Source organism: Phycomyces blakesleeanus (assembly GCF_001638985.1).
Source record: "Phycomyces blakesleeanus NRRL 1555(-) unplaced genomic scaffold PHYBLscaffold_37, whole genome shotgun sequence".
Classification (NCBI taxonomy): domain Eukaryota; kingdom Fungi; phylum Mucoromycota; class Mucoromycetes; order Mucorales; family Phycomycetaceae; genus Phycomyces; species Phycomyces blakesleeanus.
In genome coordinates this window covers 242,766-261,910 of record NW_017265167.1, presented here as the reverse complement: position 1 = coordinate 261,910, position 19,145 = coordinate 242,766, and the positions used below count along the sequence as shown (strand labels likewise).

Sequence of the window (19,145 nt, the reverse complement as noted above, 5' to 3'; positions counted from 1 at the left end):
TGGTAGTGTGAATATTTGATAGTGAACGTGGAGTGGCTTCTGAAATATTGTTGCTTTCTGTATCTACCATCATATTATCATTTGTGGTTGGGGTAGGCTCCTTTTTAGGGTTTGTGAAGTACATCTTTGCGTATTCAGATAAAGAGAGCTTTGTGTCGTGATGGGGTAGCGCGTGAGGAGATTCTTTGTTTGGTTGTGTAGTAGATGTGGCATTAAGTGAAAGTCCTGCCTTCGAAGCCATAAATGTGCTCAAGACAACCGGTTCATTGAGCACGGTGGTTAGGCTCGGCTGCTGTGCGTGGATATCTATGCTCATAAGATCTAGTACGGCAGGAACATTCGACATGGCTGCGTTTTGGGACCAATAATCGACTTTTTGGTCATTTACTATTTTATCTTTGTGCGTCCATTCTTCCCATATTCTTCCGATGTCTCGAGTAACTCCATGGTTTAACCCCATTAAACTATTCATGCCTGCAATTGAAGAAGGAGACTGTCGGTTTGAAGTAGGTACGTAGACTAGTCGACTTGGGTAAAGTATCAGATCTCCATTTTCCAGTCGTACAGGAATCAGGGCGGGTAAAGGGGCTGGAGAGATAAGATGTTGTACAGGAATGTGGAGTAATAAAGACCATTGACGAAGTATAGTGTCTTGGAGATGGTGTGGTGTCAGGTAAGTCCCAGTGGAGGAGATATGTGCCTTGTCTCCAAAGGGACTAAGTAGTACTATAATAAAACACGGTGTCAACGTATATTTTTAATTACTTTTTTCTCTCCATCTTTTTATTTATCACTCTATATATATATTATTACCTTTTCTACCTCTAGTTCGAGTGTCTTTGAGTAAAATAGGTCTGACCCGCATTCGAGCAGATATTGGTTGAAAAACTAGATGTGTCCCATTGAAATAGCAGTTGTATGAAACACACAAAAGAGTAGCAGTATCGGGATCAAGATGTGATTTAAGGGATGGGGATGACATGACATCAAGAACATAACAAGTGGAAGGATATACCAAGAAATCTCCGATGGGGATTGCACCTCTTGCTATCATTGCCCTATTTAACAAAAGAAGTGGGTTGAATATGTTTTTTTTTCTTGATAGGTGAGAGTGTGACAGATGAACAAGGTTAGGTACAACTGATTGGGATTGAACGGTACATACGGTTGAATTAAGTTACGAATTGCTTTGATAAAGAGCCTGTATTCTTCAGCAACAACCACCAAAGTATTAGGATTTGATCGGGCAATTGGAGAGGCAGTAGGAGACTGACTTTTGGAGAAGATGGCTTCCCAAGTAAATGATCCAAGTCGAAGTTCTGCAGCGTATTTTTTTTAGATAAAATCCATGACCATCATTATTATTGTTATTATAATAATTATAGTTTGTCAGCCTTTTCTTTTTTTGGGTTATTAATGCTACAACAACAACAAAAAAAAAGAAATAAAGGGAATTTTACACTTTTGTCTTACCATCCAATGCTCGTAAACCTTGATGTCCATCAATAAGACCTGTATGACTATCGTCAAACCAAAATACCCACAAATCAAGGTTTACTAGAGTTTTGTCTGAGGGTTGAGACTGAGAAAGACACCATGCGACTGGAATTGTGAGATCAAGAAGATCCCAGAAAGCGTTGATCAAGACATTTGTGGTTGGATCGGCATCAAACATGCCATAGCACATTCTGGTCTCTTGCTTTTGTGATCTGTCAGAGGTAATAAAATCTGGAAGGAGAGAGCGCAGACATGACTGTGTATATGCACGATATCGTATGTGCGACACGCCACTCTAGGAGAGGATGACAGGTACGAGGATTTAGTTGTCATTACTGCTAAACTCTATATTTAATATATATATGTATACGCTTACCACAAGGAGAATGTTGGTTAAGCTCGAATCAAGCAACATTGGGAAATGAGCATCGAGTAAGTGAGATTTAATAGAGAGAAGAAGAGAAGTATAACTTGACTGTGTGTGTGGGTAGAAGACTGTTTGTTTGCCGAGTTTCTGTTATTATTATTTATATATATAAATAATAAAATAATAAAAATAATAAAAAAAGAGTACTCTATTCTGTCATAGAACACATATAAACTGACACATAACCCAGACAGACAATATGTTACTCGGAGACTCGAATTATCCAAAAGGGTCTAAGCTTTTGACGTGTGTGTGTGTGTGTACGTGCGTGCGTGCGTGCGTGCACTGAGTTTTTTTAATAACATTTAGACGTGCTTTTTTTCTGCTGGGACGGGTGAATTTTTTGTGAGATAATTTCGAATTAATTTGAGATAAAAGAAACTTGACTGGGACAATTTGTAAATGAATATACTGCTTCTGATGCAGAAATCCAAGACATATATTGTGGTCATACTCATTATAATGTAATGAACGTTGCCACTAAAGATAGCATGGCTAACGATGAGTTTGGAAGGAATAAAAGACAACCTTACCAACCTGATATATAAAGGGGAGGACTTTCAGCTGGTTCAAATAAAGTACAAAAGCTACTCTCACGCTCAAATTGTTGGCTTCATTTGCACTTTCCAGAAAGAGGATTGTCTTGTAACTGAAGCTCCAAATAAGGTAAATATTCTTCGTAACACAGCCTATAGAATGTGGAATGGATTTAACGAGAGTGGTGGTAAAGAGCTTCCTGTGTTCAAAACAAAAAGAGCTTAAAACACGACAATTGTAGAAGACCACCTATTTTGATCAAATGCACTGATTCAAATGCTGTATCAACTGTGGATCTAGCCAATGATTAGTTATGTAAACCTTTCCCAGGTTTAAGAATCTCGGTCAATGGAGTTTATAAGCATATGAGGACAAAATTTAATTTATCTTTAAAGAGAGTTGAGATTCTTCGTGAGAAACGATATTCTGATACGGCAATTAGAAAGGGAAAGTTGTATATTAAAAAATGCAAAGAGAATGATGTTGACCACCAGAAGAATTGTATTTTTATAGATGAAACAGGATTCAATTTACATATCGTATGAAATAGAGCTTGAGACCCCAAAAATAATCCTGGCAAGGTTTAGGTCCCAGCTCAAAAGGGTACAAATATTACTATCATTTGATGTATAAGTACTGCTGGTATTATCGACATATCCAAAAGAAGTCCAGGTGTATATAAGAAAAGAAAAGCTCCTAGAACATCCAAGGCTGTAAAAACAGGAAAAGGGATTAATACAAAGCATATTAATATCTTTTTTGAAGAATATACTAGATGTAATGGACAACGTAAGAATTCATGACAATAGTCGAGTACCTGCTTACATTGGGAAACGAGGTTATAAGCCATTTATTTTACTCTCCTTACTCACCATTCCTTAATCCTATTGAAGAGTTTTGGTCCAAAATAAAACAGCATATCAAAAGACATTGTCTAGACTCTCATGGTGTCTTAAATATAAAGTAGATATTCTTGACAATCATGTGCTGTTATTCAATTTAAGCAAATAATAAGAAGGATGATAAAATATGTGTATTAATCATCTTACAAAACATATAAACTAAAAACTCAAAAATAATAATAATGAAAGACACACTTCTTTAAACAAATAAAATCTTCTCTCTTACTTTCTTTAGTTTTTATTTTTTATTTTTTATTTATTTACTTATTTATTTACGCATTCTCTTTTTAAACCTTTCTGCCACTGCTTCGTCTGTTGCCATTTGGCGACGATCCATCCTAGGCTTGGATTGAACATGTCGAATCTGCTTCTCAAAATTAGCAGGTACACGAGCTAAAATACCAACACACAATCTGGTTAGTAAATGATATTTCCGAGTATAACGTGTCTCTTCCAAAAAGGAGAGCCAGATAAACTTACGTTCTCTCTTTGATGGTGGTTTGGCCTAAAATGATATAAAATATACAGAAAAAAAGAGAGCATTTGATATTAATTAAGAAATCAAACCAAATCAAATCAAATCAAATGGATTCATTAAAAAAATCTAAACTTACACGATCCCCTTCTTGTTCATCCATAAGTTTTCGTTTGGCGCGTTCAGTGTCTTCAATATTCTTGAGACGAGCACTTTATAAAACAATAGTAATAGATAAAAGTCAACACACATATAGCAATAATAATTCACCAATTATTCACTTACTCGATGCCTAGATCCACTTCTGGAATTGCTGTCAACATTTGTGTGGACAATTGTACATTTCCTTCCTCTACTCTCTTTTGTTCAACCTATTGATTGATTAACACACACACATATATGCAGAAAGAGAGAGATAGAAAGACTCGGTCAGTTAACACACAATATGCACACAATTTGTTTATAATATCTCACCTTGAGACGTTCAGGCAAGTGATAGAGTTCTTCATAAATATCGGTCATTCCATTCTTCTTCTCCTCTTCATCTTCATCTCCATCGCCTCTTATCTTGCGCATTTCAGCCTCGATATATTCCATCCTATTTCGCCCAAAAAGTATATACATGGATAGTTTACATGTCTGACAAGCCTCATCACAATATATATCTTCTGCTTACATATGCTTATCGACGTCCAATGTATTTGTTTGAGTTGTAAAAGTATCGAGTCTCAACTTTCTCTCTGGGCCCTCCTCGTCATCTCTACACTCCAATAATATTAGCTTAAAGCCTGACACTCAAACTCTCTATCTTTTTTTTTCGCTTTCTCTTTGTACGTATATCTTGCATTCACATGACAGAATTCATCTTACTTTCTTCCTGATCGCGCTTCATCCTGATCAACAAGACCACCTGACTTTAGTTTCCAAGGATCGTCGTCTGTTTGTGCCTTTTTCTTTTTTGGCTTTTCGGTTCCTTTAAACAACTTTTCGGCATCAATTCCACCATGTTTACGACGTAACCGACGTAATTCATGCAACTCCTCAATCTTGTCACTGGAATTTAAAAATAATATATATATAAATATAAATATAGAGATATAAATAAGGAGATGGTGATGGTGGTGATGAAAAGACTGCAAAGGTAGATTGGATTCATTGGAGCTGTCCTGTTACCTAAGAACACTAACGTCTTCTGGACTTGTGGTTGAAGGACTCAATTCAACTTGGGCTTCGTCATCAGAATCAGCCTTCTTCTTTCTGTAATTGCGCTGTTTCTTGATTTGAGCCATGATATTCGTCAGAGTCACAATGAATATTCATTACCACTATTTAAAAAAAAAAGAAAAAAATGCAGTCTTGGTGCAGAACGACCTAGTTTCTTTTTTTTTTTTTTTTGGAATTCAGCCACTTTTTGACGGACACAATTTAACAAGCAAAAAATTATATCAATAGCACAAACACTATATCAAATGTTATAATGACTAGTCTGCAACACTTTTCTTGAATACTGATAATAATATATACGCCCATACCAATGGCTATCATAATTTCTATACACATTATACCAAATCAATCGAGAATAAAAGCCTCTTGAACTCCTAAATATTAACCTATTCAAGTTTGCTTAATAAAAATTATATTACTGAAAGCATATTTATATTAAGTAGATAAGTTATTATATATTTTGAAGAATTGTTTAATAAAAAGGGATCATTTTGATCAAAATGAGCAAATTAGACGCAGAAAATCAGTCATAAACCCAAATCAGTTAAGCAAAAAGCTTTTAGTAACATAAGTAACATGGTGTGGCACATTACGATCCACCATTTAAAAGGTATTTTACATTGATTGCTTAAATATTGATCAAAATATTCCATTTTTCACTCTACAAAAAACATTTACTAATGGTTTTTGGCTATTTGCACCAAAAAGTCCATTTTTGATGCCGCTTTTTCTTCAGGGCAACATCTGAAAAAAAACGATTCTTTTTGTTTTTTCTCCATTAAGTAAAGTTGTGTAAAAAGTAAATTGAGCTCGGACAGTACTTGTCCGACCAGCAGTAGACTAATATTCGTAGAGATATCAACAGGTTTAAAAACGAGGGTTTTGCTATTTCCACCACCACAAGAAGATGTTGTTTAACTGTCCGACATCAAAAGTGTGTGGCCCGAGAGTTATTGTCCACGTGCGCATGGCAGATTTTGTGCTCATTCAGCACAGAGCGTTATAAAAATAATAGTGGTACTACATTATGAGCTATGATTATGGAATTGATATAACATATCGATATATCCATTATTGCGGTGATATATGTATATAATGCATAATCATTTATGTGTATTATGGACCTGTGTGGTAGACAGTAGAGCAACTGTAGATACATTTGACTGGAGTAGCTGAGGGCTTATTATTGTTATGTAATATATTTATATTATGGCATTACAATTCTGCTGTTTTTCTTTAATTCTCAAATCTTTAGATATATAGGCTGAAAACAAAAGTAACTTGGTTTCTGAAACTCTAGAATATATAGATCAAATGGATAGTCTTTATACTTCTTATATTCCTTATATATTCACCCAATAGTTTTAGAATATAAACACTATACAGCTTATGGCAGGCACTCTTTGCAATAAAAAAACCGACTTTATTTAATATGGGCTATGCCCACCCTTGTTTTTCTGAATAGCTTCTATTTTGTTGGGCATACTATTACAGTAGGTATAGCATTCTTGTCAACTTATGCGTTGCCACTTCTCTCCCAATGCTTCGGCCAGTTGTCTCAAAATCATAGGCCGAGGAGACCTAGCACGCACGCGGTCATCCAACAGGCTCCACATGTTCTCGATTGGGCTGAGATCAGGGCTCTTTGAAGGCCAATCAAGAACGTCAAGACCAAGATCATTCTTGTACTTTTCTGCAATTCTTGCTTTATGAACAGGCGGGTTGTCCTCTTGAAACACATAGTGCTGGGTGTCTTTGCTTGGAAGCATATCATAAAATACCTTGAAATAATCGCTCTAAGCTTTGATATACTCCCTTGCATCCATGTTATTCTCTAAACAGACAAGTGGACCAATACCTCTAGCCCATATACACCCCCACAACTTTATAGAGCCTCCACCTCCTTGAATTTTTGGCTACATGAACTCTGCGTTGTATTTTTCCTTAGACTTTCTCCATATATGGTCTTGTCCATCTACTTTAAAAAGGCAGAAACGGGACTCGTCAATCCATATCACTGATCTCCATTCTTTTCCCTAGTTCATTTTCTGGCCGGCCCATTAAAGGCGTACATCCATATCAGCCGGTGTCAGAAATGGCTTTTCTCGAGTAACACGGTAGTTATATCCAAGCTCGTGTATAGCGCTACTAAGAGTATCTTCGGATACAAACTTTCCAGTTTTCTCTTGCAACATCTTTTTCATCGTTGCTAATGACTCACAGCAATTCCACTCGACAATCTTTTGAAGTCCGTGTTTATCCTTGAGCGTGAGAAGCTTAGGCCCTCACTAAACGTGGCTCATCTTCCAGTGCACCAGTTTCATCTTTGACATTTCGACGCATCTGAATCTCAGCGAATTGTAATGCATCCATGGATGTTCCAGCCTTGATGCCTCGTTCGCCGACAGAAAGACTAAAATAGCTACGCCACGTTGTTTCTTCCTTATTACTTAAATGTAATATTGATATGGTAAGATTGTTTGAGAGAAAGAAAGAAGAAGAGAAAAAAAAAGAGAGAAGGAAAAAAGGAGTGTTTCAAGAAGTATGGCCGACGTTTTAAAACTCATACTGTCTTTGCATTCAGTCTGTACACAGCTTGGTTGGGATAGCCAAAGAAAAAAGAAAGTCCATTTAAAAATGGATTTAATATATGATGATCCAAGTTCAAATTCGTTGGTATTATTACCAATTGTGTTTCAAATTAATCTACTCGTCGGCCTGGATAACGGTCTTGGCCAATCTAACTTCTGGTAATGGGAGATCAAGACCTAAAAGCTGCATAATACTTTTATCGTGAGTGATGGTTTTTGCCGAAGCATCTTTTATTATGCTTATAGTCTTAATGGCGGTGGTCATGAAGAAACGCGACTTTTTTCCATGAATACATAGGTATCTTCAATAGTTTTTTTTATGATTGTAGCACACATGGTTTGATTAAAAATGACCACATACTATCATAATTATGTTGGCTACATGTTGGTGTTGTTTGGTATCAAGATTATCATCACTAGGGGATACTTTTTCTTGCTTGTGGGCCATGAAAATCATTGGTATTTCTGATTTGACATTGTCGCTGATATCGTGTTGCCGGCAATATTTCTGAATGGTTTCGAAAATATTAATTTTTATTTTATTTTTATTTCTAGCTCGTGTTTTTGCATAACGATAACGACAAGTAGGATAGCCAAACTGCTCTTTGATAAAATCATGTGCGGCTGTTGTGTGGTGGTAATCTTGACCTTCTCACACTGCCAGACATACGATGACCCTTTTCATTGATCCCTGCTTTCAGGCTCTATATTGCCTTTCTTACGCCGATATTTACTGTAAGCCGTTTTTGTAATGGTTCACGCGTTACAGATTCGTAGCCTTTGTGGTAGATTTTTTTTCATGACATTCTGTTGTAGGCACTCTACAATACTTTTTTCTCTTTTATAAAACAAATTTCTGGTATAGAATAAGGTTCTCCGGCAACTGTATTCATCCTGATCCGTCTCCAACGTTGTCCGGATCTTCACTTGGATTTCTATTTATCCTTCTGTTTCACTCTACTTTTAGATAATGATTGTGTTCATTAAGCTTCATACCATTTGGTGTGGACATTGAGCCCATTTTTTTTCTGCTAATACTTCTCCTTAATTACTGACGTTGGCGCAACCAAGTAAGTGGCTATCTACCATAAAAGCGCGCCCATTGACTATTAACCGGTTAAGTAGACCTTATAAATTGATAAAATAAAGACTATAAACCATCTATATATCTCCAAAAGCCTTGGGCTCTTGTCTGTTATCCGGATCTTTATAATCACATTATTGAATACCCAACAAGCGCAACAAAAAATTTAACATAGTTTATGAAAGTAAATAAGAAGTTAAATATTGATATATTGGCTTGTTTTATTTTTTTTCATATATAAAAATATATTAATGTGAATATGTATTTTGAATATAATTTTTTTAAAACTTGTGCACTAAAATTTTTATTATATAATAAAAAAAAAGAAAATAAAAGAAAAGAAAAAAAAAACATATTGACAATTACAGGATTTAAGTATTCAAAAAAAATAGACACCCTTTTTCACTTCAATAGTACTTTTGTATATTCATAAACTTACGTTTGATTCCTGTTCCTCCACCTCCACCTCCTCCTAAACCACCACTACCACCACCACCTCCACCACCACCAGATGAAATATAGCCAGTTGTCGTTTGTGCAGAGTAAGGTTTGCTAGCATTGCACTTGAGACAATGGAATCTAGAGGCGAAGTTGTGTGCATTACATGTAGGACTAGATCAAACAGTATAAATTATCTCCAATTCCCCCACATCAAAATTTCATATCTCCCCTTCTTCTCTTTTTTCTCTTCTCTCTTTCTCCACCATAATAAATGCTAGTGATAATAGAAGAAATGGAGAAAGAAAGAGATAAAAAAGAGATAGATAGATATTTCTCTATTTTTCCTATTTTCTCACACTTACCAATACCAGTCTCCTGCACGGAACACACTTGATCCGCCTGCAGGAGGACCACCCTGATGACCACCGCCATAACCCTGTCCACCACCGCCGCCATAACCACCGCCACCGCCGCCGCCGCCGCCACTACCACCGTTACCACTATACGAATTTCCTGAAGAATTGTAGCTCTGATGTCCACCCCCGCCGCCGCCGCCGCCATAACCTCCACCTCCACCTCCACCACCAACTCCTCCTACTCCGCCGCCGCCTCCTCCTCCACTACCATAATTAGATTCAGGAGTGTATCCATAAGTAGGCTGCGAATAATTACTGCCACTGTTATTGTTGCTATTGTTGCTGTTGCTGTTGTTATTGCTGTTGTTGTTGTGATGCTGCTGCTGCTGCTGCTGGAAAGGTGTCGGATTAGGCGTGTGACAACGGAAACAGGATGCGCGAGATGCAAAGTTTTGGAATCCACAAGACGAGTTGGGGCAATACCAATCTCCGGGTCGGAAGGCGATTGGCTGATGAGGACGCCCGCTTCCATAAGCAGGGTTCACGCCCATGGGGGTACCAGGAGCAGACGACATATGGTTCATTCCACCACCTCCGTTTCCACCACTACCCCCACTGTTGTTGGGTCTGAATGTCTGGCATCTATGGCATTGAATGCGAGATGCATAGTTGTGGAAGCTGCATGCAGGGTTAGGGCAGATCCAATCACCGGGGTTAAAGGACGGCTGATGGTGATGGTGGTGGTGATGCGATGCAACAGGAGTAGAAGCAGAGGCTGGATTAGGACTCTCGGCATTGCACTTGAAGCAGTTGCGGCGAGACGCAAAGTTGTGGAAATTGCAGTTGGTGCAATTCCAGTCTCCTGGACGCAAGGAACGGCTCTTGGACTGCAGAGGGAAAGGAACTAGCATATTACCAGCTGCCTCAATAACACGTTCGCTGCTTGGACAGACTTCAATAGGACGATCGCCCAAACAACGGCCGTTGAGGGCCAAAGCACGCATGGCATCGTCATGGGCATAAAACAGCACAAATCCGGAGATGCTCGGCTTAGCGTGGTCGGCGGGTTGAATCATCCACATGGTTGTGGGACGTAGGCCATTGGAAGAAAACCAAGCCTCAAGCTCACCCTGGGTTACCTCAAAGGGAAGGCCGGCCAGATGAATCACTCTGGATTCTTCTTTCTTGAACTGCTGGAGATCTGCATTGGTGTCAATCGGGTGGACAAACACGTCTGGGTGACGGAAGTTGGTTAGGTAGCGAATGACCTTTACTGTTGTCAAACAGGCGTTTAATCCGATAGTGTCACCATCGGTCACTTCATCGGTCAGCTGGAAGGTCTCGCAGAGATCCTTGAGCGATGTGGTTCTGAGATTGACCTCAGGGTGGTGCACTTGCCAGCGCTGGATTTCTTGCTTGAGATCAAACATGCGGCAGAATGCAAGGTACCCGGGTAGTTCGATGTTCTTGTCGCGTGCTTCACGAGGGATTTGGATACGCAAGATCCAGCCACCGTGGGTTACAAAGCAAAAGGAGAGTCCCTTGCCTTCAATCTCGGTGGTGATGTATTGGTCCAGGGAAGAAATGGCGTCTTTTAAGCTGCCGGCAGACTCTAGCATATCCCAGGTAATTCCGGTCACATCGGTGCAAAAGGTTGTGAGAGGAGTGCGTTCTGGCTTGACGTAGTGTTGTTCTTTGTAAAGAACCTGCATGTTTGAAGCATCGACCACCACAAACGAAAATTCTATAATATGTATATGTATGTATATATTAATAAGCATGATTAATTAATTTTGGATAAGCCAATATATAAGAGAACTAGATAAATAGGTCAAATAGTTTGCTTGTTTGAAATAAACTTACCAATAATCTCGGAGTTTTCCTAAAATAATAAGCAAAATATATATAAGTGATTAAAATAAATTAATAGAAAGGTATATATACATATGCTAATGTGATTAATTAATGTAACGTGTTTTAAGGAGTAAAATTAAGGAGATGTGGTTGGCGTTGTTTATATGATTTCATTGTTTACTGTTGTATATTAAAAATGATTGTTAAACTGTACCTTTGTTACTTGTACGGCAGCAGGGTTAGTCTGATTCTCATCGCAAGTAGCCTCCACATTCAAGATGACGAGTCTCTTGAATGGAACACTAGTCTCTGATACTGAGCTGGTTGTAGTAGTGTCTTGGTTGCCTGAATTAATTACATCTTCTTCATCCTCTTCCTCTTCCTCTGATTCAAGCATCACAAAGTCAGCCTCACGTTTTATTTTGGAGAATATCTGAACTGTAGCAGCAGTTAAAGGCACTGCTTCTTCTGTTACTGTTACTGTTGGTTTTATTCCTTCGGCCACTGACAAGGTTGTTGTGGTTGTGTTTGTGTTTATTGCTTCTGCATTGGTGGGTTTCAAATCACTTTCTGAGTTGTTTTCAAGAGCTATATTGGCCAAATCAGCCCCTCCGGATTGGTTTGTCTTGGTGACATCATTTGCATCAACGCTCTGTTCGGTGTTCTGCTCACTTTGGGCGCAGTATTGAGTCTTCTTGATTTCTTTTTCTTCGTTATCTGAGAAGCCTTCGGCTTTTCTCTTTCGATCGATGGGAGTTGGATTCAGTTCCATTATTTATAGGTCTTTGAATTGGTAAACTGACAATATATATATATATATATATATATATATATATATATGTAAAGAATAGAAACAAAAAGAAGAAAAGGAGAAAAAAGTAAAAAAACAAAAACAAAAAAGGGTTTTTCTTTCTTTCTTGGAGAGTGCAGGACAAGGTTTATTCATTGTCAATAGATGACATACTACCCGCAAGCCACCAAAATGACGTAGACATAATTTAGGATGGCAGGACACATTTTTGTTTTGGTTTTTTGAGTTTATTGAGTTTATTTTTTTGGGTAGATATTTCTAATAATAGACTTTTTACTTTATTTTTATTTTAACCCTTATATGGGCCATGTCGCACCGCACACATTTTATTTTTACTTTTTTAAATTCTTAATATTATTAATTGCATCCCTGTTCACTTCCAGGCACGTGGAAAATAAGACATGACAAGGAGATGAATTTAATAGCAAGAAAGAAAGAAAAGAAGAAGAAAAAAAGAGAACACAAAATATGCAATATACACAATATAAGATCTATAGTGATAGAGTGATAGACAAGCAACATATGCACATCAGCAAGTCAGTTTGTTAATCAAAGAATAAAATAAAATTAAAGTATATATTAAATCTATATATATATATAATGTCTTGATTGAATAATATGAATTTATTATTTTTTTTATTAATATTGTATATTGGTTCTAAAGAAGTAGGTTAAAGAAGTACATTTATTTAAAGATCAAGATATCAAAGGTCTATTTTCTCTTTTAAAATAAAAAGTTAAAAATAAATAAATAAATAAATAAAGAGGGTACTTTATATATTGAACACTCGGTGCGTAAATAAATCAAGACTCTATATATATATAGTGTAAAGAGAAAACAGCAACAGGAACAACAAGTGCAAAAAAAAAAAGAAAAAAAAAAGTTATTTTTATCAGTTGTAAATAAGGTAAAAAGTTATATAAATTAGATACATAATATATATATATATATATTATTTCTTTTTTTTTAGAGTAACAGCAAATGTATAGATGTGTGAGTATAAATACAATTTTATTTTATTTTATATTTTATTTTATTTTATTTTGACTCTTCAATACCTTTCTCTCTCTCTCTCTCTCTTTTACTTTCTTCACAAAAATATAGAATTTACCTTAATGTCAACAGAGAATGTCACTTGCAGTCCCTCGAGATTAGCACTTGCAAGAGCTATCAAGACCCCAGACACTGGAGAGGATGCAGAGCCATGGACTAAAAGTATCATTTTTTTCCAGTCTCACATTCCAAACAAGATGCGTGAAAGCATGCAGTATCCACAAATGCGCCATCAGCAAGGTCAATCTCCTCGTCACCAAAACCAGAGACCTTCACCAACACCCTACCAACCACCACAGCAACAGTTCCGTGGCAGACCTGAATCTGGTAGTAACAGTAGTGCCGACGACCATTATCAACACCAAAATCAACAGAGACCTGGAATGCGGCCCGGCAGTCGCCCCGTTAGTCAGTTGATGATGAATAGTGACCAATTCCGTCAAGACAGCTGTAAGTTTCTTTTTTGTTTGTTTGTTTGGTTGGTTGTTTTAGATTTAGAGTTAAATTTATATAATTTTTATAAATCTCTTTCTGTGGGTGTGGGTGTATTTTGAGTACAAGAGGTTATTCCTTTTCTTTCCTTTTTTTTAATGAAGAAAATAAAATGACCATCATCAAATCATGCCATATCCCAAAATTACATTGAATCCTCTTCTATCTATTATTTAAAATATAATTTCTTATTCTTATTCTTATTTTTGCATAAATCTAAATCCTTAATTTTTATTATATGACTGGGTACCGCAGCACAAAAAACTCGAAAATATGTACCGAGTGATGATGAAGAAGAAGAGGAAGACGACGACGACGATGATGATGATGACGACGACGACGAGGAAGAGGAAGACAAAAATAAACAAATTCCAAAGAGAACCAACCAAACCATTCAATCATTTCAACAACAACAACAAGGGAAAAAAAAGTCTAATATTCCCAACCAGCCCAACCCAGTTATGTCCCGACCCATTGTACCACAACAGCAAAAAAACCAAAAGAACTTTCCACAACCAAGTGACGGAGAAAGTGAAGAAGAAGAAAGTGAAGGTAAATATATATACATATATAGATATACATTTTTACTGATACTTCTTTATAGAAGAAGAAGAAGATGATGATGAAGAGGAAGATAGACTTGGCAAAAAAGTCCCAAGCTTATCCATCCAAGCACAAGATGATAATGATGACGAGGATATTGCAAATATGAATGCACGTCGGATGTCTACCCTGAGACAACTGGTTCGTGGCCCCAGTCTTCACAATCGCTCAAGATCTACAGGGGACATGGCGTTACTTCACCAGGAAGCAACCGCCCTGGAACTACCATTAAACAACCTGACTCTCGGAGAAGAGCCGATTGAACAGTGGAGAAAGACAGTCTTGGACGCAGTCGATGGCGGAACCCCTCCTGCCATTAACGACCAAAGCAGCAGTGGATCTAACCCTACGATCGGCGATGATTCTCTTTTGGAAGCTGCACCATATCTGGCCTCATTTGGCACTGCCGAAGGTCGCATTAGTCCCGGCTTAGTGCAGGCCCAGGCCAAGGGTAGACGTGCTACTCTGAGTGACATGGACCTTATGTACCATCACCAACAGCAACAGCAGGCCGTCCAGCACCAACAGGCTATTGCCGCTGCTCAACAGCAGATGCACATGCAGATGCAGATGCAACAAGCACAACAGATGCAGCAGGCACAACAGATGCAGCAAATGGCACAATTCCAGCAATACCAACAGGCACTACAGGTAGCCGCTGCAATGCAACAACAGCAGCAGCAGCAACAATTCCAGTCGAGGCCCTATCCTCCTAACCAGACACGCAATAAGGTCGCCAACCGACTCAGTGTGTCTGGCATGGACCTCTTAATCCAACGTGAACACGACAAGGCCGAACTGTTGCGGAAACCTAAGCGTATCAACCCTTCAACTGTCCAGGTTGAAGGAATGCTGGCCAAGCTGCCCGAACAAGGCATCCACAACATCAACTTCCAGAACCCCAACATCCGCATAGCACCTCCTCTCCCACGCGTTCCAATGGGCGACTTTAATCATAGCACTAATAACCTCAGCTCTTCTCAACAATACATTCAAGGACGTAGTATTGGTCCCGTAGTAAATCATCATCAGCATCAGCATCAGCATCATAATCAGCAGCATAATTCAGAACATCAAAAAGGCCAAGGCCACCGCATGAAAAACACAGATGCTCGTCGACGAGCAGAAATGCTCCGTAACGAAGTATCCTCCATCCCTCCCCGACCACTCTCCAGCATGTCTACTCCCTCAAACCAGCAGCCAATGATGGGCCAATATATGCCTATGGTTGTGAACCCAATGCAGATGCCTCTTCAAGTACAGAACCCGATGGGTATGGTTTCTAGCCGAAGTCTTGGCAACTCTAGTCGACCCTTGAGCATGATGGGTCCCACATCAGGCGCATGGGGAAGTACTATGTTCTAATAGCATATTTCATTTAGATACCATTTTTTACCATTAATTAATTAAATAAATAAAATAAAATAAAATAAATTTATATAAATATAAAATATAAATATAAAAGGAAACTGAATAAAATCATAAGCATCAATTACATATACATAAAAGGACCTTTCTCTGTATTATATAATAATCACAGATAATCACACACAAGAACACCAAGAAGAACATTTTAAAGGAAGAATAAGAATAAGAATACAAAATGAAAAATTTGTTAAAGAAGAGTTTAATTTATATTATAAGGCTTCTTCTTCTTCTTCTTTTTGGTTTTGTTTTATTAATTGTAATTGCACTTTCATATGTCTTGTTCGTTTTAGATGCCCGCCTTCTAATACTTCCTTCCTTCCCTTCCCCTTATTTATGATTCTTTTTTTTTTTCCTTCTTTTATATTAATTTCCTTGTTAGACGCACTTTAAATATCTATAAGATATCTATATACACACTTTTATAACCAAGGTCATCGCTTGTGAAGCCAGAGATTCCCAAAGTCTATAGATTCCTTTACAAAACCCTGAAAGTAAAAGAAGAATAAGCCAAGAACACAAAAAGTCTGGTCTACAATGACAACTGACGAAACCAAGAAACCAGCTCTTGACCAACCGCCACAGAGTCTTTCTCTCTCTCAGCCATATACATCACCTGTCCTTTGGAATACCAAAGGTACTCTTCAGAATGAGCTTACTTGTTTTCTTTTTTCTTTCTTTCTCTCTTTCCTTTGCAATCACTCAATGCTGACGTGTTTTTGTTTTTTTTTGTTTGTTGCCAGAATTTTACTTTTATTACCTATGTTTTGCAACGGTTATTCCATACATGTTCTATTCTGCCTACCGTCTCGGAAGAGGTACATTTTTTTTTGGTGTACACCAGCAATAAAAATAAAAAATGCAAAAGTGATTTGAAGTTTGAAATGAGCATTTGATCTCATCATTGCGTTCCAATCTTAGAGGACAATCCAAACTATGAGAAATATTCAGACTTATTATCAGAGGGGTGGTTATTTGGGCGTAAATTGGTAAATGAATAACCAAAGATATACATATATTACAATTATAATTATAATTTCTTTTATATCAACAATGGACAATATAAGCGAATACTGGATGGATATTAGGATAAAACAAACTCAATTACCCGTGTAGGACAATAGCGATGCTCAATATGCACAGTTTCGTGCCCATTTGCCTGTATTGCTGTGTTTGATGGCAATATACCTTCAATTGAGCCATACAATCGGAAGGTCCACCACAAAATCACCTACGCGACGCATTAATTTTTCCTTGATATCCTCATTGGTTGTTGTCACTGTGTTTCACGGCACAAGTATCCTCAAAATCCTGGCAATCGTTTCTACAAACTACATGATCGCAAAACTGACAGGAGGAACCAAATGGAATCCAATCCTGACATGGACATTTAATCTGCTGATATTATTTATGAATGAATGGTACCAAGGTTATTCGTTTGCTGCACTTGGACCTGCATTTGCTTGGATGGTAAATAAATAATATATATTTATATAATCAAGTTAATAAGTAGGGTGTATTGAAACTGAATATACATATTTGGTATTATAGGATAAATATGATGGTGTTCAATCAAGGTGGCAGATTCTGTTTAATTTTTCTACACTTCGTTTGATTTCATTCAATATGGATTATTATTGGCAATTCCAGAAATCAAGGTTAGATTATGAGGTATGAATTATATACAAGGCAGGGTGTACAGATGTCATACCTATTATACATCTAGCTATTGTGCTGAATTACTTACCTGAATTACTATTCTCTATTCTTATTCTTGTGGACAAGAATAGAAAAAAGACCATCTTATACATCCACCCACTGACAAGGAACGTACCACAATCCCCTGCTATGAATCCGAATACAACTACAAAAACTTCTTGGCCTATGTCCTCTACACACCTCTCTATCTCTGTGGGCCTATTATTACATTTAATGATTTTATATCCCAGGTAAGCACAGTCAAAAGAAGACTAATGCTAAGACTAAGAAAAAGGAAGCTCATTTTTTAATAATAATAATAATAATAATAATATTTAAATTCGTTCCTTTCTTTTGTAAACCTAGATCCGTGAGCCTTCTCAAAAGATCACCCGTAAATCTGTTGGACTCTATGCAATTCGTTTGGCCTGTGTTATATTTGTGATGGAACTTACGTTACACACATTGTACGTTGTCGCTATCAGCAAAGCCAAGGCTTGGGAAGGTGACACGCCGCTTGAGATGAGTATGATCGGGTATTTCAATTTGATCATCATTTGGATGAAACTTTTGATCCCTTGGCGCTTCTTTCGCCTGTGGGCAATGGCCGACGGTATCTGGACAGGAGAAAACATGGTCCGGTGTGTCAGCAACAACTTTTCGGCCCAGAGATTCTGGAAAAGCTGGCATCGTACCTACAATCGCTGGACAGTGCGGTATATCTACATTCCCTTGGGTGGTGCAAAGTACATGATGTTCAATATGTGGGCCGTATTTACCTTTGTTGCACTTTGGCACGACATTGAACTCAAGCTACTGGCTTGGGGATGGCTCATCTGCATCTTCCTTGCCCCAGAAATCATTGCTTCCGCTATGTTTAGTTATAAAAAGGTAAATAACAAACAAACAAACAAACAAACAAACAGTCAATCAATCAAACGATATATATAATATATATTTATGGTTGCGTTTGTGTAATGTGTGCATTTGATAAAGATAAACTAAATCCCCTTGAATTTCTTTCTTTTTTATATCTACAGTTTGGACAAAAACCTTACTATCGTTTTGTGTGTGGAATTGGAGCAGTTGCTAACATTATGATGATGATGATTGCAAACCTGGTCGGTTTCTGTGTCGGACTGGACGGTATGAAGGAGATGCTCCAAAAAATCTTTGGAACCGTGCCAGGTCTTATTTATTTGGTTTCTGCATCGGCCTGCATTTTCATTTGTGTCCAAGTCATGTTTGAGCAACGCGAGTCTGAGAGAAGACGAGGCGATATCAAATGGACCATGTAAAATAAATCAAAAAAAGTTAAATAAAATGAAATGAAATAGAAAGTGCTTTATTTAATACAATGTATTTTGCCTGAAAGGTGAAAAAGAAACAATTACTTTTATCATACTGTCTTTGGTTTATCTTACTATCAAATGTCTTTAACTGTTCTTTTAATGAGACGTCTTGTCTGTATATGTATGCATGTATTGATTTGTTTGTTTTTATATGGTTGGGTTTGTTGGGTTAGTTTGTAGGCGTGTGTGCATACTCTAATTTGATACGTCTTTATATGTCACACATCAAACACAATAAAGTACAATAAGACACAATGGCTCTAAGCATAGAATATATGCGGTGAATTGTTTATGCATGTATATTTACAGAACACACACACTG

The 19,145-nt window shown here is 37.5% G+C and overlaps 6 protein-coding genes across 6 annotated transcripts; 3 read left to right on the top strand and 3 right to left on the bottom strand.

The window, feature by feature from the left end:
- Nucleotides 1–2,425: 2,425 nt before the first annotated feature.
- PHYBLDRAFT_71097 (hypothetical protein) lies at nucleotides 2,426–3,343 on the top strand (the record flags this gene model as incomplete). The annotated part of the gene is made up of 3 exons (XM_018442408.1): nucleotides 2,426–2,590; nucleotides 2,857–3,000; nucleotides 3,227–3,343. The coding sequence occupies 3 exons, from the start codon at nucleotides 2,426–2,428 to the stop codon at nucleotides 3,341–3,343; spliced, it is 426 nt and encodes a 141-aa protein (XP_018284357.1).
- Nucleotides 3,344–3,596: 253 nt separating this feature from the next.
- Nucleotides 3,597–5,127, bottom strand: PHYBLDRAFT_189358 (hypothetical protein; the record flags this gene model as incomplete). The annotated part of the gene is made up of 8 exons (XM_018439651.1): nucleotides 3,597–3,756; nucleotides 3,844–3,868; nucleotides 3,978–4,050; nucleotides 4,124–4,209; nucleotides 4,313–4,436; nucleotides 4,515–4,598; nucleotides 4,709–4,891; nucleotides 5,012–5,127. 8 exons carry the CDS (start codon nucleotides 5,125–5,127, stop codon nucleotides 3,632–3,634), a joined length of 816 nt encoding a protein of 271 aa, XP_018284356.1. The 3' UTR covers nucleotides 3,597–3,631.
- Nucleotides 5,128–6,467: 1,340 nt separating this feature from the next.
- PHYBLDRAFT_189357 (hypothetical protein) lies at nucleotides 6,468–8,674 on the bottom strand (the record flags this gene model as incomplete). Its single annotated transcript, XM_018439650.1, has 5 exons — nucleotides 6,468–7,511; nucleotides 7,773–7,930; nucleotides 8,015–8,161; nucleotides 8,376–8,431; nucleotides 8,650–8,674. 5 exons carry the CDS (start codon nucleotides 8,672–8,674, stop codon nucleotides 7,340–7,342), a joined length of 558 nt encoding a protein of 185 aa, XP_018284355.1. The 3' UTR covers nucleotides 6,468–7,339.
- A 1,268-nt stretch (nucleotides 8,675–9,942) lies between these two features.
- On the bottom strand, nucleotides 9,943–11,285 carry PHYBLDRAFT_11270 (hypothetical protein; the record flags this gene model as incomplete). Its single annotated transcript, XM_018428305.1, has 2 exons — nucleotides 9,943–10,169; nucleotides 10,293–11,285. Coding segments are annotated over 2 exons (1,220 nt in total), but the record flags the coding sequence as incomplete, so codon positions are not given.
- A 3,777-nt stretch (nucleotides 11,286–15,062) lies between these two features.
- On the top strand, nucleotides 15,063–15,849 carry PHYBLDRAFT_160647 (hypothetical protein). The gene has a single exon (XM_018434221.1). It carries the CDS (start codon nucleotides 15,108–15,110, stop codon nucleotides 15,711–15,713), a length of 606 nt encoding a protein of 201 aa, XP_018284353.1. The 5' UTR covers nucleotides 15,063–15,107; the 3' UTR covers nucleotides 15,714–15,849.
- Nucleotides 15,850–16,310: 461 nt separating this feature from the next.
- Nucleotides 16,311–18,769, top strand: PHYBLDRAFT_71102 (hypothetical protein; the record flags this gene model as incomplete). The annotated part of the gene is made up of 8 exons (XM_018442409.1): nucleotides 16,311–16,410; nucleotides 16,517–16,591; nucleotides 16,695–16,762; nucleotides 16,890–17,243; nucleotides 17,325–17,444; nucleotides 17,564–17,722; nucleotides 17,838–18,362; nucleotides 18,512–18,769. The coding sequence occupies 8 exons, from the start codon at nucleotides 16,311–16,313 to the stop codon at nucleotides 18,767–18,769; spliced, it is 1,659 nt and encodes a 552-aa protein (XP_018284352.1).
- Nucleotides 18,770–19,145: the final 376 nt, after the last annotated feature.